General features: G+C 28.1%; 2 protein-coding genes across 2 annotated transcripts; one reads left to right on the top strand and one right to left on the bottom strand.

Moving 5' to 3' along the window:
• Positions 1 to 12301: 12301 nt before the first annotated feature.
• LOC147068147 (larval cuticle protein LCP-22-like) lies at positions 12302 to 14427 on the top strand. The gene is made up of 4 exons (XM_085952247.1): positions 12302 to 12343; positions 13220 to 13413; positions 14016 to 14187; positions 14339 to 14427. The coding sequence occupies exons 1-4, from the start codon at positions 12332 to 12334 to the stop codon at positions 14348 to 14350; spliced, it is 390 nt and encodes a 129-aa protein (XP_085808373.1). The 5' UTR covers positions 12302 to 12331; the 3' UTR covers positions 14351 to 14427.
• Positions 14428 to 19822: 5395 nt separating this feature from the next.
• Positions 19823 to 22729, bottom strand: LOC147068146 (larval cuticle protein LCP-22-like). The gene is made up of 4 exons (XM_085952248.1): positions 22605 to 22729; positions 21572 to 21675; positions 20104 to 20274; positions 19823 to 19955 (listed from the first exon to the last, which is right to left on the bottom strand). The coding sequence occupies exons 1-4, from the start codon at positions 22614 to 22616 to the stop codon at positions 19943 to 19945; spliced, it is 300 nt and encodes a 99-aa protein (XP_085808374.1). The 5' UTR covers positions 22617 to 22729; the 3' UTR covers positions 19823 to 19942.
• Between the last annotated feature and the right edge of the window lie 2873 nt (positions 22730 to 25602).

Raw genomic sequence — 25602 nt, 5'->3', positions numbered from 1 at the left:
CACGATAAACTAAAAATACAACAGATAATACAAAGAATAAATGCAGGATAAATGTGTTAAATAAATACAATCATGTTACACACTTGTCTGTTTAGATTAACACGAAACCGGTGACTTGTGAATAATGTTTATAAAAAATGGTTAGAAAAGTTATTATTTTTTTTACAACAGAGTATGTTGTTGGCCTGTCGAGATCGTAGATAGGGGAGTTATTTTGAAGATATCATTTTATGTATTGAAAAAACTAACAAAAAAAATTATTAATTTTATAATGGGTTTATTATATCGTAAATTACATATTATAATATTAATTGAAATGCCGCTTACGTATCAGCGCATCTATTCTATACACAAGACTGCTTTCGGCCGCTACGGTAGCTATCTAGGGTAGGTTTGTATCGAAGTATTAGAACTTATTGTAACAATTACAATAAGTTGGTTGTAATTGTTACAATAAGTGATATGTTTTAACAGCACGTCTTTATATATTTGTTTAATATATTATTCCACTTTATTACAATATTATAGGTACACCAAATATATGTTACTACCGCATATTTCGTATTCTACTAAAATGCTTTCTACTAACCTCACATCTTTAATTTTATTTTCCAATTTGTAATAAAGCATTGCTTGGTGCGATTTATGACATAAGACGGCTGTCACATTGATGGTCAAAATATTCTCAAACCGTTCGTTATTAGCTGTTTTTTATGTGTATTGAATTACATCAACGCCAAGCCCACAAGCTTTTTATGTTTGTTATGGATTTGTTATGGCAACACTTGCGCATCTTATTTACATACCTATCAATATTTTCTTCATATTTTAAAACTAGTTGCTGTATTATTTTTAGATTTTTAGTTATTTTTTTGTCTTCACATTCATTGAAACTCCAATCACTAACATAGTTGTAAATGAAAAAGTTTTTTTATTATTTTTTAGAAAAAAAAAATAATAAATAACAAAAATTAAATGAAAACTTGTCAAAAATTACTTTCTTTATAAAGTTACTGTAAAAATTATTAACTATCATTAAACTGAGCTTACTGCATTCTATATTATTTTGATCTATGGGCCTAACGCTCCTTTCACGTTATACGGTTTTGACCGTAAGGCAAAAAATCGAACGGTGACGTTCTTTTAGTGACGTGAAGAAGAGCATGGCCCTTTTTAAATTATACGCCAACGGCTAAAAACCGAAACGGCGCCGTATAGCAGCCGTGCATTTGCACTGTAGCCACGGCGCCTGGACGGCCACCGATGAATCAGCGGTGTATGTGACCTTAGATTTCAATCCCGCTAGCTGGGTAAAATTTACATATAATTTTCAATTAAGATGATATTATTTTTCTTTAACAGTGTTATTCAATACGGAATAGGTACTATCACCTCCAAATGTAAGAGAGAGAGAGTTTTAGGCATCCCTCTTGCTTGCTTTGGTGTAGGGGCGTCATCTGTTATTTGTGAACTTCGGGTAATAAAAACACGGATGGTGACTTAGAATAAGTCGAGATTTATTTATGGAGAATAGAATAAATGTTTTATATTATAAATTATATTGGATTACAAGATCAGCAGCCGCTTGGAAAAAAATCGGATGGCCGGAAAAAATAAAACGCTGCTACTGGTTGCGTAACCGGGCTAACTACCAGAAACATTTGACGCTCTATGTGCGAGCAAAAATGCACTCATCTAAATATAGATACAGAAGGTCTCGCCGCAGTCAATCGGCTACGAGTTGATCACGTGACGTATCAGTGCCAAAAAAATAACCGCCCTTATACATTACGAATATGAAAACAAAATTTGAATATTATTATCAACAACAAATAATTATATTTTTTGGCTTTAAAATGATTGCCTCATACATCTACACATCTCACATATATCCTGGTCAACGACACTCATATATACATGAGTCCACCCGATAATGATTCCGGCCTCTTTAAGGTTTCATGGAATTTGTTCTTAAGGGATGACATTTTTTGGCAGTGTTAGTAGGTACACACAAGTAAGGAATCCAATTCCGAACCAAAATTTGGATCCCGGGATTTCGGGGTTACAATTTGACAATCCCGGGATTGGCACTTTTTCCATAGTTAATGTAAATTTTTATATATACCTACAAATAACATTGATAAAATCAGTCAAAAATAAATAAAAAAGTATAATTTATACTATTTAAGACATTTATTGTTAATATTGTGTACGTTTAATCTTGGAAATACATAGATTTAATGGAGTAAATAATATTGTAATGTAAATAATAATGTGAAAGTAAAACAGTTTTATTTATTTATGAAAAGATAACAAATAAAATACAATTTCAATTAAAATAAAATAAAAAATAACATATTGTGTTGAAAAAATTAAAGATAAAACATTGTTCTGAATAATATGCCTGAAGTAATATCCAGAATAGCATTTTTTGGTAGTGCGCAATGGTTTACTTTTTATAAAAAGAAGACAGCTTAGGTGTACGAGTAAATGGCTGAAACGTCTAACTAAATGTGTCTTGATTTAATTATTCTATTTCTCAAATTCACTTTACGGATATTACTTACATCGTACATATTATGTGGAATTTTTAAATTGTGTTAAACTATTTACAAATCTAAATGATTTTCATTTATAAAATTTCGTAAAATCAATATTGTGTTTAGTCTTTACATATATTATATGAGATTGCTGTTGCTGATAGTAAAGACTTAATGAATGGGTAAGAGAGATTTAACATAGTAAAGCAAATCATGGTTTATGGCCTTTCCGCTTCATAAATCTAATTAGTCAGCCAAATATGAAACCGCCGTAAAACGTGTGAAATTACTTTGTTAAAAGTGCAAAGCATTGTTTTTTTCAAATCTTTCTCATTTTTATTAATATATGTGAAAAAAAAAATGAATTGGCAATACATGGGTAATAAATCAAACGTCATTCAAACTCAGTTTATTTCTAATGTAGTTATTTGTTATTAAAAGTTTTTTTTTGTTATATTTTTGTTTTAATGTTATTTTCATAAAAATTGATAAAAAAATCAATCCCAAAAGTTTTGGTATTATGTTTACCAATCGGTTTCAGTTCGGGATCCCGGAATTGGAATCCCTACATACATGTATTAGAAGTGTATCAGTACTTGGTTTGGTGGCTTAATGGATACAATACTTATCTATTTCACTCGCCTATTTTTAAGTAACCACACCTTTTTAATTTCTATATTTATATTGCCATACTCAATTTACTTATGTTTACTTATATTTCGACTCTCTTTTCGCAAATACGGCCCCCTTATTAATAGAAATAAGACCGAGTTAATGGTTGTTGATCGGGCTAACCTTCTACCAACAGCAAGCACACTCCAAAACCTCGAAACAGTCGACGAGTTTGTATATCTGGGATCGACTATCAGTGAAAAGGGCGGATGCGAAGCGGAAATAAGAAGGCGCACACAGATTGCAAAAAATGCGATGACACGCTTTACTACTATAAATGAAAGGATCGAGGAATTTCGATTGCCACAAAAATGATGCTTGTGCAAACATTAGTGTTCTTGATATTTCTATACGGAGTCGAGTCGTGGACCCTGAAGGTAAAGGAACGGAAAGCAATTGATGCCTTTGAGATGTGGTGTTGTTGACGAATGCTTTGTATCTCTTGAACGGAGCACAGGACGAACCAGTCAATTATCCAGAGACTGAAGAACGGCTCTCGACAATATGTCTGAGAAGAATTCTGCAATTTTTTTGATATATTATCAGGCGCGGACCGGACAACTTGGAGAGACTGGTAGGTTTGGGTGGCCTCCAGGGAAGGTAAAGCAGAAGAAGAGCGTCTGCGCGCTGGAGCGACCAAGTGAAAGAGCTGACAGGGGGCACCATCCATTCTGCCCTGAGAGAAGCGGAAGATCGAGAAGGATGGAAAGTTTTGGTCGCTCAAGGGATGGCGAAATTCAAACGTGGTCACGATCCTCAGCCATAAGTGCACGACCAAGAAGAAGAACTTATAATGATTTACTATCGGTAGAATTTTTTTATTTGCATTTGAACATAATTAAGTATATAATTTGAAAACACTGATAACTACTAGAAAGAATCTTTTTAAATTAAGTAAATTATTCATTTAATGAAAAAAAAATAATATACTTATATGCATTTGGTGACAATTTTTGAATACGAGGGACTCATTTAATTTATAGACGCTTGTAAAAAAAATGTATATTTATTATTATCAATGATTTCAAAATATAAATTTTCAGCTTAATTTCGAATGTGATAATTTATTTTATCATGCCCAATATTTCACCTCAATAACTTTTGGCTAATAAACTACTGATAAACGAATGGAAAATTTTGTCAATAAAATAATCCTATGTCCTCAATTCTCAAAGTACTAGATTTTCAGGTGGTATTGAATAAATAATATTTTTTAAATATTATCCGTTAAGACATACTTAAGTAAATTTTCTATGTGAACGTATTTTCAATATTCAAAACATTGACAATTATTTCATATCTACTACTTTACTTTTGTCCAGAACAAACATATATCAAAACAAGAGATTTTTCACAATTTTATTGGACAGAAGTGAACTTATCCAGTATATTGGATAAAAATGTACACTGTATTACGAAAAAATGGCATGGATCATTTTAGCAAATTTATAACTCGATAAATCAGCAGACTACATGATAAATATACACTTGTCTTTAATTAAAAGGCAACACATATCTTAAATCTCTAGACTGGTTTCCATAACCTTAGTATAAATATATTTTATGAAATCACGTAATATTTTTAGCAAAATATATCAATCATTCGCTTACCGTGTATGGATTTTGTTAAATCTACTAAATTAATTTAAATCATTTCATATGTATTGTTATAGTCTAATTAAAATTCAAATAACTGCGAGTATGTGAAACTAAGTTAATATTTAGATGAAAACTGTGTTTCGATAACATACATTTTATCTTTTTCTTTAGCATTAAGATAACGTTTCTTTGGAACAGTAGGTAGCTAATATATTTAAAAAAAAAAATGATTTTCCAATCGTGTTTTGAGCTGTACCAAATTTCTAATACCAATTTTGGTATTGAAAACTATTCATAAATGGGATTCAGTAGCTGACATTTCAGTTTTTTAATAGTAGTTTTTTATTGGGTGTAATTATATATTTTATGATCAATAGTAAAACAACTCGTTAAATTTGTATGTATTAATTATGTACTTACAATAAGCAAAATAGTTTTGCAAAATAAATATTAGTTGAATGTAAACCAACATAATATTACTTTTAATAATTACAAGATAAAAAGAACTTTTTATATACAACGTTTTTAAATTTTCTGTTTAATCATATAAACTATTTGATAGAAATAATACTGAAATGTCATGTTGATTTCCATAGTAACGCACGTATATATTAATAATTTAGTTGCTAGGACCCTAGAACCCTAGCAACCAATAATATTGGGTTGGATTACGGATTTCTTCCAAAATAACTTTTTATACAAAACAGAATTAACTAAACATGAATTAAATTCTACTTAAAGATGGCTAAAAGTATTAAAAATGCATTGGCATCGTGATATATTTTAAAAGTTTCAAATGTCTAGTTAGTCGGCAAGTTAATTAAAAAATGATTGCAAGATTTGTACCGGACAAACAACCACCGGACAAATAAGAATACGAGATAATAAAAACGTTGTAATAAAAAAATTAAAAATCTCCAATAGTATGAAATGTGTATATTTATTTAACCGTATAGGTATAATATGAAACGTTATAAGGGATATTTTCAGATATTTAAAACAAACCAGTTTCGTTTGCGTTATTCCAATTTTTAAATTCATTATTCCAAGAGTCAGATAGCTTTAAAAAACAATAGAAAGTTCCATCTACTGTCACTTGGATACAATTTACTTTTATGTGACAATTAATTGAGTACCTTGGTATCAAAGTGGGACAAACGCCACCTCCCACTAAATCCATGTTTTAATTGATTATGGTAGTGCAAGTGATGCTCTTTTCAAAAAATCTACCAAAAGGATTAAAAACGGTAGTTTTCATAGAGATTTTTGAGTTTAAAGTTGGTATGTTATATGAAAAACGGACACTTTTCACACATGTTTGTGAGTCTCCTGTAAAATTTTGTAAATGGCTTATGTCCCACTTTGATACCAAGGTACTCAATTGTCGTATGTCAGAAAGTGTCATTTTTAAAACGTATTTTATTTATTGATTGCAACTAATTTTAAAACCTGCAGGCATGTGATGATATTATTGGATCAACAGAACAACTTTTCTCTCTCAAGACTTTTAAAATGTGTTTTTTTCAACTTAGGATAAATAAATTATGAATTACCTATTCATCTAATCCTAATGAAATTGGACGTAAAATGGTAAAAAATATAAAAATATTTAAAAATGAATCTTTAACAGTGATAAAATATATTATAATATTTGACTTTTATGTAGTATTAAAAGCAAAATTTAAAGTTTTCACTACACCATATTGGCTCCCATAGGGAGTGGTTCAGGGCAGCTACTATTTAAATTATAGTTTTATCATAATTCATCATGCATTACTAGAACCAGTACCCGATACAATATAAAGTTATTTAATATTAATAACATATTTCAAACAATACTAAGCACATAAAAATGCCAGAACTTTTATTTAAATAACTTATTTTATTTGTTATCATTTTAAATGACAAATATTAGTTATATTGTTATTTATTATTATTAAAGATAACAGTTGTATTGTAGTACGTATAATAAATTCGAAATTATATCTATTCAAATATCTTTTGTATATTAATTATAAAATGTATAACCTTGCAAAAAACAAATTGAAACTCTAGATTTATATGACTAGTAAGTGAAAACATTTTATTACTAATAATTATTACAAAAATACTTAATAGACAATAATTGGCCATTACAGTTACTAAATAATTCACTTGTGCGGTATTAAAATTACTCTTTTTTATGAAGTATGTGGTGTATTTATTCATTTACTAAATATATTGTTACACTTTTTTCATTTTATGATACAATTAGGATTAAGAGAATAATTATGTTAAAATATTATATTAATATATGTGTGTACTACTTATTATTATAAAACTATATAATATATGGTATGTATCACAATAATATGAACTCGTACATGGAATTATATTTAAAATAACAGGTATCTAGTAAAAGCGTCAGTATCATTAAAACAAAAAAAAAATCTAAATAAGTCATATGCCTATTATTTTATATTATATTTTATACTATTATAGTAAAAATAATAAAATACAAATTATGTCTTGACAAAAAAATCTACAGAAATCTTAAAATGGAAGTATATTATTTTAAGCTACCATCAGTAATTTTCTCGCTATGTAATTCTAATAAATATAAATTCTAGTACATATTGTAATGATCATAACGAACATAGTCATATTTGTTAAATAAATTTACGTTTATTAGAATTGCATAATGAGAAAATTACTGATGGTGGCTTAAAATAATAACCTACTTCCATTTTAAGATTTCTGTAGATCTTTTTGTCGTATCTTAGTAATTCAACGATTTATATATAAATAAAATTAATACCATAACCATTTTTATAACAGAAAAAAAATATGTCTAATAATATAATAAAATTATATTTTCCATAATATTAATATTATAATTTTTACTTATAAAAAAAATATCTATTTTTTCATTATAGTTTTTAAATCGCCTACATGGTATCTAGTTAATTTTAACTCATTTTCAAAGCAAAAATTACATTTACGATTACAATACATTCTTTATCCGTGATTAATTGAACGACTTTTAAAATCTAAAATCAAATTTCCACTTTATGTTTTACAAGTTATTTCTACACCGGATTCAAAAACAAATAAATTTTTAACAATGGGCTACATTTTATAAGACTTTTTTAGAAAATTTTGTTAATGACCATTACAAACAATAATGAATTCAGAATAACTTGGTAAAATAGCATTATACATAAACGTTACATAACAATGCATTATCACTTTTATGACTAGACATGTAAATTAAATAACTTATTACTTAAAATTACTACATTTCAATTTGAAAAATCATCACATTTTTTATCTAACTATGTCCATTTTAAAACAATCGAAGGTTTTGAATATATGTATAGGAAAATAAAGGAGTCACTTAACGACACGCACCCATATTAAAAACACTTTTAAATATATTTTGAATTAAATAACCTTTGTTTCAAGATTCAAATTTATATTATGCTATTTGCCTTTAGGAAGCTAGAAACTTATTGCGACACCCACTTGCCCAACGAATTAAACGCTATATATCTTCTGCCTAAATTATTGGTTTTTAAAAAATACAACTCACAAATTACAATGGAACTATCAAATCGGTTTGTGTATTCTAAGTCAAACAAATAATCATAAATGGAAGCGCTAGAAGTAACATAAATTGTAATAATTACAGATATAATATGTTATAAATAATGATAACAAATACATACTATTTTAATAATTAAAGTTGTCATACTACTTTATATAGTTCGTATAAAATAATTAATTAATATAATCGTATTCATGGCTATGATTATTTATTATGCTTATAAACATTTTCTAAACTTTATTTTGATTAATTTTTAAATATAAATATAAACATTCACTTTGATGCATTTATAAACAAACTTAACCATAACTTTGAAAGTTCAAATATAAATTACCGCGTATAGAAAATTAGGAATAATTTATTATGTTTGAGAACAATGTTAAGAGAGTGGATTATGTAAAATACCTCGGTTACTGTATAAATGAAAAACAAACCACAGACCATGAGATTAGAATCAGAATAATTGATATGAAATGAAACATCTCGATTTTGAGCACTCAATAGAGGGCGATCAAGTGCTACACCGTACCCATAAATAAAATATGTAAAAACGTACCCGTATTGGTTGGTCTACGGAGTTAAAGCCTGGACGTTAACAAAGCTGAGAATAAGAACACTAGAGGCTTTCGAGATGTGGCAGTATCAGCATATTATAAAGATATCCTGGTCTGATCATATTACAAATGAGGAGGTTTTATGATAAGCTAATAAGATGAGAAAATTTATAATTACTATCAAGTACAAAAAAAGTTGTATACTTCGTCCATATTCTCCGCAAAGAGAATAATGATTTACTCCAACTCTTAATACCTGGTAAGGTTAAGGGCTGCAAAAGCGTATGTCCAAAGCGTAAAATATCTATATAGGGAGGTGCACTGTAAGTTGATTGGTTAATTATAATTATAATAATTATACTATCTTCGCATAAAGTAAAACTACTTGAGAGTGTGAATAATTAACATATGAACATGTAGTTGCACCATTAAGTATTTGGCAATAAATTTAATATTTATCAAAATTATTAATTTCCTTGAATTTCGCTAAGAGACTAAAAACAACTGTAAAATAAACATTTTTTTACAATACCATTTTAAAAACAATACTTATGTATAAATGTGATACAATGAGTTTTTGTTTTATGGAGACATACTCAAAAGGCAACGATGTATTTGAAGACAAATTCTCTGATGAATACTTGGCCCGGTGCAAGAAACCTTAACAGTGCGCAATTCGCATTCATTAAACCATTATAAGCTCCGAATGTTTTTCAAGTTCCAGATAAGAAAAGCTGTAAGTGGGCATAGACTTAGATGGACAGGCTACCCTGTAAGATACGATAGATTCGTGAATTTCTACAGGTTCCACAAGAAAAATCCGGTAGGCACTTAATTCCTGGATCGCCAACAGGAAAAAGAACGATATAAATAAGGTTGTACCAAGTTTCAATGTGTCATGTGGAAAGAGAAAAGGCTCGAGATAGAGAGGTCTGAAAGACGGTTGTGCAGTCATATGGTTTTATGTTCGATATTAGTAGAAAACGGTTTACCAAAATTTTGTATTCTCTAAAAATCATGCTTTATTATACAATAGGTATTAGTTGACCTAGAAGTAACATGTTGCTCTATAATGTCGTTGTTTCCAGGTCTGGCAAAAATACATGTTTCTTTTTTTTCAATGCATGAGTATCTAATATCTTGGATAATATCCATGTCTCATAAAAACAAAAATCTGTTAATACAACCTCTACTAAGTTAAATAAAATGTAATCGACTATCTTCATCGTTTTGATAAAGGTAAAAAACTGGTTTACTTTAGTTTATATATTATATATGATGAAAGATATAATGAAAAATTTAATTAAAATAATACGTAAATAAATATAACATATATTATACTTATTATTTTTAACACAGTAGACAAAAAGGCCCCGTGACAGTAGTTTAGTTAGTAATAGAAGTGAAATAATCACAAATACCTAGGTTTGAGAAATCACATAAACATATTATGACCTCACTAAGGTTTGAATCAGGAATCACCGGGTGAAAAGCTAGCACCTCATGCAGTTGACTACGAAAGCCGCCTCCTGATACAATGTAATATTTAAATTTAAAATTATATACAGATCGTAAATGCGGACTTTAATTTTCATGACGTATAATAAATAAATAACCGCTTGCGATGGGAAAGTGGTAATTTGTCTGCTTATAAAGTCGTGTGTCTCTGATTTGAATCCCAGACCTCTCAAATTTTCGCGTTATTTTTAATGTGTTTGGTCCCAGAACGTACACTTATTAATATGTTGAGTAACTGCCTAATATCCATTTCTCAAAAAAAAAAACACTATTCAGAAACCTCTTGATTAGACGGTCAAGATCCACATCGACTTGTAGTGTCAATAAAATTACGTTTATCTACATCACCAAAAATAAATGAAGCCTTAAATTAATTGAAACAAAACACTATATTATGTAGTATTTATAAATAAATAAATACTTTAATGGGGCGGTTAGCGACTTGGAGCAGACGAAACTGATTATTATTAAATTATGTGGAAAAGTACTACATAATATTATACTTTATTTTAATTAATATAATGTATTTGCACCAAAAATTCACAGTTACACCATAAATGAAAAAACAGCTATATATATTTTTTAATTGGTCTACAATCTCAAGAAATTAGATTATGTTTAAAATAAAAATTACATTTTCTGGTTGTAAAAATGTCAATTTTGATAATTATTTATGTCTACGTTGGTATAGTTTTAACAGGTATAGGATGGTTTTATTTATTTATAACATAAAAGCACTTGGACCCACGTTGGTCGCCAGTTATAGTATGTTATAGTATTTATAAAATAAAAACACTTCTGGTCTTAGTATTTATTCCGAGTTCACAGAGATAAATCAGAGAATATTTCAAACGGTACACGAAAACAGATTATCAAGATAAGATAACTCGCTCGACCAAATAACCAGATGAACTTGCCAAAGGATTAGTTCAGTTCAGGTAGATATCACATTTGACAACTAGAAACCACACTTACCACTAGAAATTAATCTCTGTAGTGTAAGGTACTTAGTCTCAAAATAGAGGACCCATGTGATCAACAGGGTTAATCAGACTAAACTGGCTGGCTGTAAGACTGTGGGAAATCTGCGGAAGATTTCAATTACGGGGTCAACATAGAGTTAAATCCTAATCCGTCGACATAGTGTTTGCGGCATCCAGTCAATTGGCAGCGTGACCTATGGGTCTCATTTCTAAGTCACGCCGCTAAACATAGAGTTAAATCCTAATCTGGCTATATAGCGCTTGCGGTGTCCAGTCAATGGGCTGCGCCATCTATGGGTCCATTTTTGAAGTCATGCTGCTATACAAGTATTTTAAGTAAGTTTTTTTGTATTGGTTTATGTTAAATAAAGGTATATTTATTTGATAACAACTTAAATTTACTCTTATGTATTTGAATTTTTGAACATAAACCAGAAAAAATTACTGCTTATAAACATGTATGCAAACAATACTGCAGTTTGTTACAAATATGTTCTGGAAAATACATGTATTATTTAAAAATGAATTACTGCAAATTGATTATTTGATATTATCGTTATAAGCTTCTTTGAAATAATGTTATAATACACGTATGTACCTAAAGGATTTTAATGTTTTATCTAAAACCGAAACACTCTGTATGCGTTGTTACCAGTGAGAATTTTTTTCATGTGTCCGATTGCATCGTAAAGCTTCTTTTTAAAACGCGTTTATATTTCCACTTCTGTCAATTCCCGTGATCTCATGATTATTTAGAATCGAAATCATTTCAAACACCATCGTATCTTTCATTCATTTGGTATAAATATTGAAAGTAACTTTGTAACTAATCACAACAGTTTTAGTCTTCATTTTGATCACAAGCCAAAAATATTCACTATGAAGTTCTTGGTGAGTAAAATGAACATCATTCGCTCTTTTAACTTTCACGTTATGTTAAAGTTAAATTCATTTCGTTATTGAGACTCTATTCGTATTTTATTTTAGTATTGTAAAAAACTTGATAAATATAAAAATAACATTATGATTACTAAGGTTTAATACTGTGATAGTTTTTTTCATTAGTTAAATTCAATTTCTTTCTTTCTTTCAATTTCTTCCAATTCAATTTAATTTTAGGTATGGTCGGAATATTGAAGCTCGATTTGATTTAAATAAAAAGGATTTCAAGTTATACACATTTATATTTTTATAAAAATTGTTTTTTTTTAAATAAATATAAAAAATATTAAAACGATGAGTTAGTCAAAAATCTACACGACAAAAAATTTTAAACTTAATAAACTAAATTTTAATAATAAATATGACTATAAAATTTTATGTAATAATAAGATGTGACCCTGCAACGAATTCACATTTTATTACATATTACAATTGTACGTTTATCTTTGAATTAAAAAAAATCTTTTCAATGTTTTCAGATACATATTAATTAATTAATACATTTGAAATTGTAAATTATCAAAAAAAAAACTCAAATTGCAAGCTTCGTATTTTTCCGCTAGGTTTTCTGCTGGCATGCCTCTCCCCCTTAATCGTTATTGGTATTCGATTGTAGCTAAAGCTTTTACTTTCAGCTCAAAATGGTGTGCTTAATTGAATCAATATCTCCTTGTAAAGCTCTAAAATAATTCAATATAATGTATTACCTATTATAAAAAATCATTTGAAATCATTTTTGAAAGTTATGAGATAAAGTTTTTTATAATATTAATAAAAAAATATTTTTTTTGGTACGCAAAAATTAGTTATTATTTATTTTTTCAGATTTTGTTTGCTCTCTGCATCGGAGTGGCTGTCGCCCAGTTCCGTCCAATTTATAGCAATAAGTTTAATAAATTCAATAATTATAATAACAATTATTATAAACCGAGTTATGTAAAAAATACTGGACCAGAAGTCTATGCCAAGACTTTAAAGGAAAACTATGACATATCCCCAGATGGTTCATACAATCACGGGTAAGCGGATTACCACATTTTTACGAATAATTTATCCATCTAAAAAATTCATAATCTAGTCAAGTGATTGGATTTTAACTAATCTGTCTGATTAAAACATCATGAAAGTATAATTTCTATCTATAACTGTGATATACTTTTTAGGGCTGATTAAACATAAATAACCTCAAACCTAAAGCCAAAGAAAGTGTTGAATATACAAATATTTCAATGTACATGCATGATTATATTAAAATTTAATATGATATTCTATTAATGGCATATTTTGGTTGAAATTTTGATTTTGTTCTATAATATGCGAAAAATTTAGATTAAATTGAAAACTAAACACCTAAAAACATTTATATTTTTACGAAACAATATAATTCTACAGCATATGGTGAAGGATTCAAATTTAGAAAAATTAACCTGTCATGTGGGTACCACTATTGATATAATAGTAGTACCTAGCTACATGACAGATAAACAGAACTTTAAAAAAATAAACAAAAAGTTTCTATACTTATATCCAAAGTACTCACATGAAACCTTCATTACAATTCAGTTATGAGTTATTCCCTTATTTTTCTATTGATAATTATATAATATGAAAATTATTTTAGCTTTGAAACCGACAACGGAATCGTTGCCCAAGCCCAAGGATATCCAAAATCTCTTGGAGGTAACCCACCAACCATAGTTGAACTTGTCCAAGGAACATTTTCATGGACTTCTCCCGAGGGTCGATTTATCTCATATTCATACACAGCTGATGAAAATGGATACCACCCAATCGTAAGTACACCAAAAAGATTCGATATTTTATTTATTTTTAGAGATTTAGAATTAAGAAAATAAGACTCGCTTAAACCTCAAATTAATTAATTGTGATTAAGAATAATACAATAACATAAAAATATTCATCGTGTTTTTTTCTATTTTTCAGAGAAACAACTAAGAACCTAAGTGCATTGGATATGACTGGCTGAATAAACATTTTACAAAAATATCATAATCTTCTTGTGTGAATATATCTAATATATGTATATATATAATATAAAAAATATCTTTTCTGTAAATATTTTAATTTTTACAATAAAATTTATCAATGAAATAATCGTGTATTTTTTAATATTCTCGTCGAAATTGATAAATTAATTGATACGTAGTATTAATAAACCATTTCTTTTATTCAACGAATAATTCACAAGATTTTGAGAATATAACATTCCATATTATATTGAACACACATAACTTGAAAACACCTCAGATACCCACTTGAAAAAATCATATTTGAAAAAAATACAATGCTCGACGGGATTTCAACAACCAATTATGGTACGAGCCTCCTATCTAATTACGACAATTTAAACTAGTAGGCCAAACATGAAATCCTTATCAAATTGCGTTATTATTGACCATCGGTTTTTGTGTATTAAATCAAAGAAAAGTAATTACCTTAATAATTACTAACCGACGCCCGGCTCACGCCAAATATTTTAGTAATAACATCTACTTGAACTTGCTAATAATTTTTAATAAACCATTTCTTTTATTCAACGAATAATTCACAAGATTTTGAGAATGTAACATTCCATATATTGTACGTACATAATTTGAAGACACATCATGTATCACCTACAAGTTTAAATTGTCATAATTAGATAGGAGGTTCGTAGCATAATTGGTTAATGCAAAGTTCGGGTTAGTGCAAATACGGGTTCAAATCCCGTCGAACACCATATTTTTTCAAATATGATTTTTTCTAATGGGTATATATCTGAGGTGTTTTCAAGTTATGTATCTCCAATACCTAGTATATTTTGTAGGTCCTCAAACCAATCGTTAAATGAAATTTGTAAAATATTCGATAACAATAACTATTTTGATGAGAAATTTACTATTAGCATTATTGGATATCGAGTTTATAAATACCTACTTTTTATGTCAATCAACACCATGTTAGTTTTATTTGAATGCGTAAATTATTTAAATTTGTATCGTTGTTTCTTGAAAGATTTATTGATTACTTGAAATTAACGAACAGATCGTTATGAAGCTTATCAGTTTTATGCAACATAATATACCTGTACTATAGTTACATAAAACTATTATTGTTTTTTTATTGATAAAATCTTATTTAAACAACATTTTAATCAATAACTACCATGTATATTGTGAAAAAATAAGAATCGAAACTACTACCAAGTGGAAATTGTTGAGTCAGATCAGTGTTTGAATTATTTTTTTCATATGCATCTTCGCGCACTCTAAAAATTTTACATATTTATACAAATAAAGAATTATCATATTGTCGTGACGAAATGACGTATTTTCGAGAACATTTTTACCACTGAAAATATTTTATTAACTGCCTCATTTTCAAGGTAGTTTTACTATTGGCAGATTTATGTTTATATTTTTCATGGAAACTTACAATACTTATGTCGATAAATATTCCATTATAAAACTGCGGAAATTGGTATTTATTTACATCAGGCGGAGACTATGCATATGTGGGAATTAGTTATATATGACGACTATATAATATTTAGTTAAGTAAAATTAATGAAATTACGTAATAGTTTAAGATTTGTTAAGATTTTCTATCTCGGTATATCTTTCACTCTAAAAGTACTAAGCAAATAGCGTACCCATTTATATGATATGATGCTTATAAGTATATAATAATGTCCATGAACAAAAATCATATGTTTAGTATGTCACATAAAACAAAACCATATCCAACTTCCGTTTAAGAATAGTGTTGTAAACTGGAAATCTTTGGATTTAAAATGAGCAAATCTCAGATTTTGTGTTAAATTTTTATATGATTGTTATCTGAATTATCGAATTTTTGTCAAATAAAGAAATATATAATAAATAAAATAGCTGATTTCTCAATAGATTAGATACTTCTTATAAAATATTTAGACAATTGAGATTTCATTCTTCATTCACAAATTCTCTGATTATTTATTCGTAAAACCATTGTATTTTGTAACATATTTTTTTCATTTTAAAAATAATATAGGTACTTACATGTTTCAAAATTCGTCATAATAAAACGAATGATAGTTTAAATATTACCATAATATGAACATTGGTTGGAAATTATTTTAACTACTACACTGAAAAATATAATATATAAAAAATAACTGCTATAATATCTTTCAAAACATTTAAAATTAAATTCATATGGATTTTTTCCATCCATTATCCATAATACAAAAACTTTTTTTAATTCAATATTTTTATCAATATCAGTATCCCAGGATTGGGCTTGGAAGTGTAATAATACGTATTTTAAAAAAGATGTTTTATTGTTAATTTAACTTGATTTTAATATATATATATTCATCTTTAAATGTTTTAAGATACATGAATACTAATGAAAACACTGTGTGCGTGGCAAAACAACGGTAAAACAACGTGGTGTGCCAAGCTTTTTAAAATTAAAGACAGCATTTTTAGCTATGATCAAGCGTTTTACCTCTAAAGAATTTCTCCATTGAGAGCCCATATCGACATATTAAATTTATATGTAAAAAAAAAACACCCAGAATCAAAATTGGAAGCTCCACAAAAAAAACATCCATAACTAAGACCCTTTTTTTGCTTTCCTTCCAAAAAGATCAACTTTTTAAAATAAAATAAATATGTGTCCAGAATAATAACCAATTTAACATTTTTAAGTGATATTTAACAGAGCGTTGGACCGGAGCTCGGAGCAGAAGCACGGAGCACGGAGCACTAGAGCAATAGGATTTTACCCGGAGCAGAAGCGAAGCCGGAGCACCGAAAATTTGTAGTGCTCCACTGCTCCGGATGTTTTTTTTATTTTTAAATTTTCGTCCTAAAATCCAATGAAAATAGTATATTTTGACACGTTTTAACACTGGAATTATTTGAAATATAGCAAAACTGCTGAGTGATAAATAGCCTCACTTTTTTGACAGACGAGGAAAATAATGAGAGACGATTTGCCGTCGGAATTTTGTTTAATAGAATTAATAATGCATATGACGATTATTTAAAAACTACTTATTTTTTTTAACATTTGTACTCATATATATAATGGTACTTACTAAAACATTTTACCCAAAGCGGAGCAGATTCTGGAGCGGGCCCGGAGCGGAGCAACTCAAAAAAGGGTCCGCTCCAAAGAGATTGGACTCCTCCCCCAGAGGTAGCACACAAATGTCAGTGTGTACTCGTTTTGTGAGAGAAAGTGTTACTTCTCTGAAATTAGGTACACTTTGCTGCAAATGGGCCATACTTGGACATAAAAACGCCCCACTGAGTATTTTTTTTTATCAACACAAGCTTACAACCAATTTATGATAAACGTATTTTCATTATAAAAAGTTCCCGCAACGAAAAATTATACACAAATCAGTTAATAGCAAATAGTTAAATATTGGAATAAGAAATATGATCTTGTTTTTAGATATTATTGTTCTATATAAAATAACATAGCATTATTGTTTAGATAAAACGGTTAAATAAAAAACACAAATAAGTACAGTTAATTACAAACAAAAAAAAAAAATTATTATATCACCTACCTATTTACACATGTGTATTTTGAAAATATTTTATGAAATAAAAATATAGCATGGGTTCGTTTTTGACATATTGTGTATAAAATTACTTGTTTATACAAACCTATTAGAGACAAAATACAGGTAGGTATGTTGAAAATTTGATTATATAGTTAATTACAATATTTTATCTATTTAACTCACTTTTTTAACTCTCATTTAACTTTAACACTCATTTAACGTCACTTTCCGAGAAATGCTTCCCACACAGTAATGAATATTTAGATGGCACCCAGCTCTCCCGCCCGACTGCATCAATCCACAATGTCCGAAGAACTTCATTTTTCGGAAATCTGAAATAATTTAATTTATACCTATAACATTATAAAATTGCTACATATACTCCATTACATACTTCATATAAATACAATTTTTTGTTTGGTATTCTTAAAAATATATTTAACTCTGAAATGAAATATAAAATCTATGTAAATAATGAATGTCATTAACTAGCACTAACAGTTTTTACTTTGAAAAAGACATCGTATATTTTGGGTACAAAATAATATTATGCATACGGCCCTGGATTTTTCGCAATAAACAACCATTTGACGTTTGATGTAAAAGTTTTGAATTGTTATTGTAAAAGATCTTTTAGGAAAAACTATCAATGTATAAATAATTAATAGTTTGCATATTGTTCCGAAATGCTGTTACTCATTTGTATTCTTCCATTAATAAACATTTTTTTACCGAATAATAACGTATAATACGTATAAATCGAGAGAATAACAATATCATATCCGCCATGTTGTTTTACCACACGAACTTGAAGAAGCTCCAGAATACCAACATTACCAACTGTCTTTCTCCGATTCGTATTTTTAGTACATAAATGATAGCGTGTTCCCTCTCCAGTCTTTCAATCCTTTGGTCCGCTCTAACGCTCTGATATGTAACGTAAATTCCGGGACATTTTACGTCGTCCCGATTGAAACTGTACAATTTTTTCGCATGCAAGCAGAATTTCCGATAGCACACGTACCACTGACTAGCTTCTTCTTCTTCTTCTTCTTCCAAGGCGCTACATCCCGGGGTGCGATTTGGCCTCCTTCACAACCGCTCTCCACTCACTCCGGTCTCCCTCCACACTTCTCCAGTTACCGGGTCTTCCTAGATGAAGCCAGTCCACTTCTACGGCGTCAGTCCATCTCCTTCTTGGGCGGCCTCTGGGTCTCTTCCGTTGGGGTAGCCACTTCGTCACGATCCTTAGCTAGACTAGCTATCACTGCTATTTAAGCTACGGTAGCACGTCGTATTTGTAAATAATATCATTCAAATATTCAAAAATAAGATTTATTTGAACGCATACAATGAATTTTAATATCAAAATTGACATTTTTTAGTAGCCCTTATAATCTTATATGAATATTAATGCTCTCTATTTATCCCGTTTCTTATGTATTTTTAATTTTGTTTATCATCAACGTATTAGCGTCTTTCTTCGCCTCTCAATTATTATATTACTCATTAGCTATACGACCACGTTAATAAACTGTGTACAATAAAAAAACTTCTTAATGTATTAGTATTATTTGAAATGAAACAAATATGTATATATAATAAAATGTCTCATATAATTCGATCAGTTAGTTACATTATAATTATTTTTAATAAAGCATGGCGATATAAATACAGTGACATCTGTTATAAATCTTTGATAGTATTTTTTTATCTGCTTATCAAAAGGTAGAAATCATTTTTATAGATTTGCGTTAAAGTGCCTACAAACATCGATTATTTAATTTATTAAAAATTAATAATACATTTAAAGTAAAATTAAAATAAAAACAGAATACAATAATGGGACAAAATTAAATAAAAGAGAAAATAATAAACACATTTATTTAGTGAACTTAGTACATTTTTCGAGGTTAATGTAACATATTTTATAATATTTATTGTATTAAAATCAAAACATTTGCTATTTTTTCCTTCGACAGAGTTTAAACGTATACCCTGAAAAAAAAAGATTGTTTATTTAATTTTTATTCTAAATATTGTACTTCAATAAATTTTAGTGATAGATACATACATAATGAAATTGTTACTCCTTTGACAAATAATATATTATTTACACAGTCAATAGATAAAATATATTCCTTACGTGGGTTGATATCCATTTTCATCAGCCTTGTAGACAACCTTGATGAGTTTTCCATCAGGAGCTATGTAGGAATATGAACCTTCGATAGTTTGGGAGTCTTCAGGGGGAGATCCAGCCAAAGTTTTCGGGATTCCAACACTCTTCACCTCGGTACCATCACTTGTTTTATAACTGTGGAAAACAAATAATATGATTTTTCATTTTTAAAAAATCCTCTAACTATACGTGACTATTACATTCGATTTATATTTATTTATTACTTATTTTATATATTTTTAATAAAATATTAATAGGTTCAACGTAAATTAAAAAGAAAAATATGACTAACGCAGGATTACGCATTCGATACCACAGTTACCCATACTAACGACGTGAAGTGATAGTAAAATACTGCAAAATGTGTAGTATTTTGCATACATATCAATGATATTATTAATTACATGGTGTTTTTCAATATTCATTTGATTTAGAGCAAAAACCAAATCAGTTAAACAATTATTTATTAACTATGCTTTGTAAAAAAAAATACTATTAACATAATTTCTATGTAGTGAAGGTCTGTTTGCTCGGTTGGTAGCGATAATGGTAATTTACCTATTTGCATACACTTTAGCAATAATTTATACAATTATAGATAATTACGAATATTGACCTGCCTCGATATTGGATAAAATTAAATTAAAAAAACTATTTTATAAAACGACGTTCTACCTATAATATAATATTTTTCTTTAGTAGACTATTTTTAACAGTTACGTTTTTTTATTAAAAAACTGAGACATACTCGTACATCCCAAATTTAAATATTAAAACACCAAAGTGCTATTTTTATGTTAAAATAGGAATTGTTCATTTCAGAGTTTGAATAAAAATTAGAGGTTCCAAAAATCCTTTCTTTGCTTCACTTTCATAATTATAATTAGACTCTATCCCTACAGCAAAAGGTTTTCTTCAATATACTTGTGGCAAACAGAATATTCTCTTTCATATAGAAAAGGATTAAAATTTATATAAATTTTAATATGCAGCATGTTAAAACGATTTTAAAATAAAATGATAAATTAATGCATTATTAAACTAATGAAGAGTTTATATTTTTTTTTAAGTAGACAATTACTATTTAATCAATATTATAAATAATTATTTAATTAAACTATTTTCTAATAACAATGCAAAATAACTAAAATAAATATATATATTAACATAACCATGTAATATTAAATACCTACGCATTCAAGCATAATGGTAATACTGCATGTCAGGTTGCTATTTTTGCAGCATATAATTAATATGTGCTTATATTTCTCAGAACATCGCACACTACTATTTTTGAGATAGTATCACATAATAATAGTACCTATCAATATTTTTTTTAAATTTATTATATTTGTTTATACTTAAATCATAAAACAGTCTATAATTATTTTCTGCCTGGATTAGAAATGCTTGAAAAGGATATTCAACTTACTTAAAATGGAAATGTCCATCGGGATGTATCTCTTGGTTATGTTCAAGAACCTCAGTTGGCGGAGGAGCACACAATGCAAATCCCACAACAAAGAACAAAAAAGCCTTTAACAAACACACATATTATTAGATCAATTGGTATATATTTAGGTATATGATGGTTAGTATATATATATACAAAAATCAAAATACTGGCAAAAAAAAAAATTGAATGTTCCTAATAGTTTATATGGAAACTTCTTAAGATGCAGGTTTTAATATTGTATCATGTTATAAAATTCAATAACTTTGAATGTACAAAAATAAGTGAAATAAATCGGAGTGCTGGGATTTATCAAAAAAAAACTTTGAAGAAGCTGGCTATATTTCAATTCAGATATATACAATGGAGACGGTACGTGCCTAGGAAGCGTACTATTAGGATGATCCCCGGAGTTATATGTGAAATTGGGGTTACTTCATTTCCATTAGAATATTAGACACCTACTCACCCAATAGGTTTTCTTCAAAATACCGAAATGGGAAAGAAGAATATCGTGACATGATTTGAAGGACCACGTTTGCAATGAAAACGAGTGGTGTCAGTTACTAAATTGGGCCAGTCAAAAATCATCAATGATTTTTGAAAAACTGCTGGAGATGACATAAACTGATATTGAATTGCAGTATCGATTATGATAGTATTTATAGTGTTTTTTATGAATAAAATTTAAAATTTGTAGATGCTTTACCATTTGAATCAAAATATTGAAACCATGTATAAATCGGTCGTGAGGTACTTTTCAATACATAATAGTGTTTAAAGATTATAAGATGCTTGACCATCCTATTATAATTAAATACCATAATTATCTAAATAAACATAAATACTACAGCATTAATATAATAATGATTTTGTGTACAACAAAATATTATAAAGTATATGCTAACTAATAAAATTCAAACGTAGTTTAATGAAACATTTTTATGGCAAATTTTGGATATATGCAATAATTATTTACAAAGCAGATATATTTTTTATATATTTTAATTACCAAAAACTTCATTTTAGTGAATTTGCTGCACTTTTATTGAAATACAAGAAACGATAACAAGTAAACTACAGTATATTTCAATTATCATCGTTTATATACTCTAAAATATGTCAATTCTTGAGTATTAATTCAAAATTATTAACATGTTTAAAAAACAATTACATCTAGTCTTTCAAATTGTAAAGTCACCTTAGATATCAAATCCCAACGAATTAATTAAGTAGGGTATCCGTACGATTTATTAATTGTATTAAAACAAATTTTTCCCTGAACAAAATTTGAGAAATTAAATCATTATACCATTCTTAATTGTTCCATGACGTATAATGTGTTATATTATTTATCTTAACTTTAATTGGATGTATAGTTATGATAATAAAACTTCATTTTGTAATAACTATAGTAAATATTAACCTAAAATATATATTTTATTTGTTAGCATATAATATTCTAATGTAATTATCTAGGTATAAATTATTCATGTATTAATATATCAATAGATCTTTGACAATGTAATATAATTGCCATATGATCAACTATCAAATCGTCGACAGTCAAACGTTTACTTTTCCTATAACTGAATGTTCAAGTAATACTTAAACGTTTAATATTGAATTATTTCAATATAATCCAGTCACTCGATGTCCATATAAATATTTTATACACCAACGCATTCAATTTGCAAGTCAGATGTCACCAGATGAAACTTATTGCACAATAATTTATGAAAACATACTCTTGTCAAGGCTATTTTTAACATGCATTTCTAATTACATTTTTTTCAGACAAAATAATTTATTTTAAATTATATAAATTTTAATGAACCTTCAATTATTCTAATATCTTAAAAGCAAACAAAATATTAATAACGTTTTAAATTAAGGTGAATCAGAAATAAGATTGCAGTATTTTTCCCAATCTTTATCTTTACAAAGAACTTCTAAACGAATTATATCACTATGTGAAGACTGACAGCACCGTGTATTAAAAATGTTGATCTAATTAATTATTTTTCTGTTGTTTCATAAATCTTTTTTTTTATATTTTTCTTGTATTGGAATACTCTACTATCAAAGGTAGTTACCAAATAACAATACATATCACTACTTTTGACCCGTTGTATCAGACCACCAATGCCTTGGATATTGTACCGCTTACGGGAAATTGCGTAGCTAAAGGATCTCTTTCTATCTACATAAATTCCGAGCTGTAACTTTCCTAAATTTTAATTAAAATTTATGTAAGTCATATCTTTATTAAGATACATATTATGACTAGAGTAAGTCCCAGGTTCAAATTGTGGGTCTGGAAAATATTATAAATATTGTTTTTCAATTTGTGTTTGGAACCAGAGTATTGACCTAATAGGTTGAGCAAATGACTAACATCCATTTTTCGTATAAACAGAAATCTATTAATACAAACCTCAACTCCGTGAAGACCCATATGATCCTATTAGGTTCAGACATAGTCAAAAGAAAAGATGACTTAAGTATGTAAGTCGATGTTATTTTGGCGTATTGGGTCATTTTAACATTTTCTCGATGGTGGCGTGATCAGATCAAGAAATCGCCATCGTACACACCAATGCGTCATAATTTTATCGGGATTGTTTATTCCGAAATATTTTCGATATTCTATAAAATTTTAAAATATACTTGATGAATATAAAAATTAGGCTTCATATCTTTAAAAAAATATATTGTCAGAATTTCTTCAATGTTCTTTCATATTAAATAACCATTTGTTAATATATACTTTTTGTAAATCTTTATCAAAATTTTTACATACATTATATAGATATATAAGAATATTAAACAGATGAATAAAACAATGTAAAAATTACAAAGAATCAATGTAGATGGTAAACTTAAATAATTATGTAAATCTCTAAATAACACTACAGTTCATGAGATTCATTATCGATTATTTAAAACCATTCTATATATTATAAATTTTCTTATTTGGCAGTGCTAAAACCCATGATAGAAGTTCATATCCTCTACCATTGTCCTTTTCCAGTTTTCATGCCTTTCCATCTAACTCCAATCTTCTTCCACATAGTCAAACTATATATTTTCTAACCTTCCTTAAAATCGCTTCAGCTGGGGTATGCACTTATTTAGAATTGTTCATGTCCTGTCATATGGTAAATATATATATATATATATATATATAATCAATTTTACCCCAGTCTACACAGATATAGCAAATTGCTACTACACAAACAAAGTAACTTCTACAATATATGTTTAGCGATCTAACCTAGATTATCCATATATATATATTTTTTGTCATAAATTTAACCCGGTGTCGTTTGCTTCCGTTTCAGCTTTAAAAGTCGTGATCTGAAACATTTCCTTGAAAAATAGTCACATCATTTTTAAAAACCTTTATTTTATATTTTTTACAGTAAGTTGAGTAATAAAACTGTAATATTTTTTTTCTCTTAGCAATGTATTCATTAAGCCTGGCAATTTTGTGTTTGTTAATAATCCGCCAGTAGCCATTTGCCATTTAAAGCTTACGACCTTCACATTTATTGAAAACCACGTAACATCTGCCCAACAATTCAAGAATGTCTCGCAAAGGTGGCACGTATTACTATTATTACAACGCCATTTTTATTAAATATATCCTTTTCGTAATGCATATAATATTATGTCAGCTAGACGCCATCTTATCTAAGTATCAATTAAAACTGTAAAAATGAGTCATTTAAAAAAATACTTCTTTATTATCTGTATTTTTGTCACATTTAAAAAAATAATTAGAAAAAAACATGACATTACATAACATAACATATTATATTATTGTTCTAATGTTTTTTCATTTCATTTCATTATTTTCTATGTGTAACTATATAATAATACAGAATACAAAATTCTGATATATTTCTAAATAATATTAGTTGAAACTTTGCGGAAAATTTAAGTAATTTAGTTAGTCTAAAAAAATTAATTATCTTTAAATAATATACACATTTTTGTGGCCATAT

The sequence above is a fragment of the Rhyacophila brunnea genome, unplaced genomic scaffold (genome assembly GCF_057557595.1).
Source record: "Rhyacophila brunnea isolate RB1 unplaced genomic scaffold, BYU_Rbru_1.0 scaffold_3, whole genome shotgun sequence".
Lineage (NCBI taxonomy): Eukaryota > Metazoa > Arthropoda > Insecta > Trichoptera > Rhyacophilidae > Rhyacophila > Rhyacophila brunnea.
Note: the sequence above shows the minus strand (reverse complement) of the source record. Positions and strands in the feature narration are given on the sequence as shown.

Bases quoted from the DNA above. Each gene is read 5' to 3' on its own strand.
- LOC147068147 (XM_085952247.1), top strand. The intron at 13,414-14,015 runs GTAAGCGGATTA...AAATTATTTTAG, and splicing joins GATGGTTCATACAATCACGG to CTTTGAAACCGACAACGGAA.
- LOC147068146 (XM_085952248.1), bottom strand. The intron at 20,275-21,571 runs GTAAGTTGAATA...TGTTTTCCACAG, and splicing joins GATGGACATTTCCATTTTAA to TTATAAAACAAGTGATGGTA.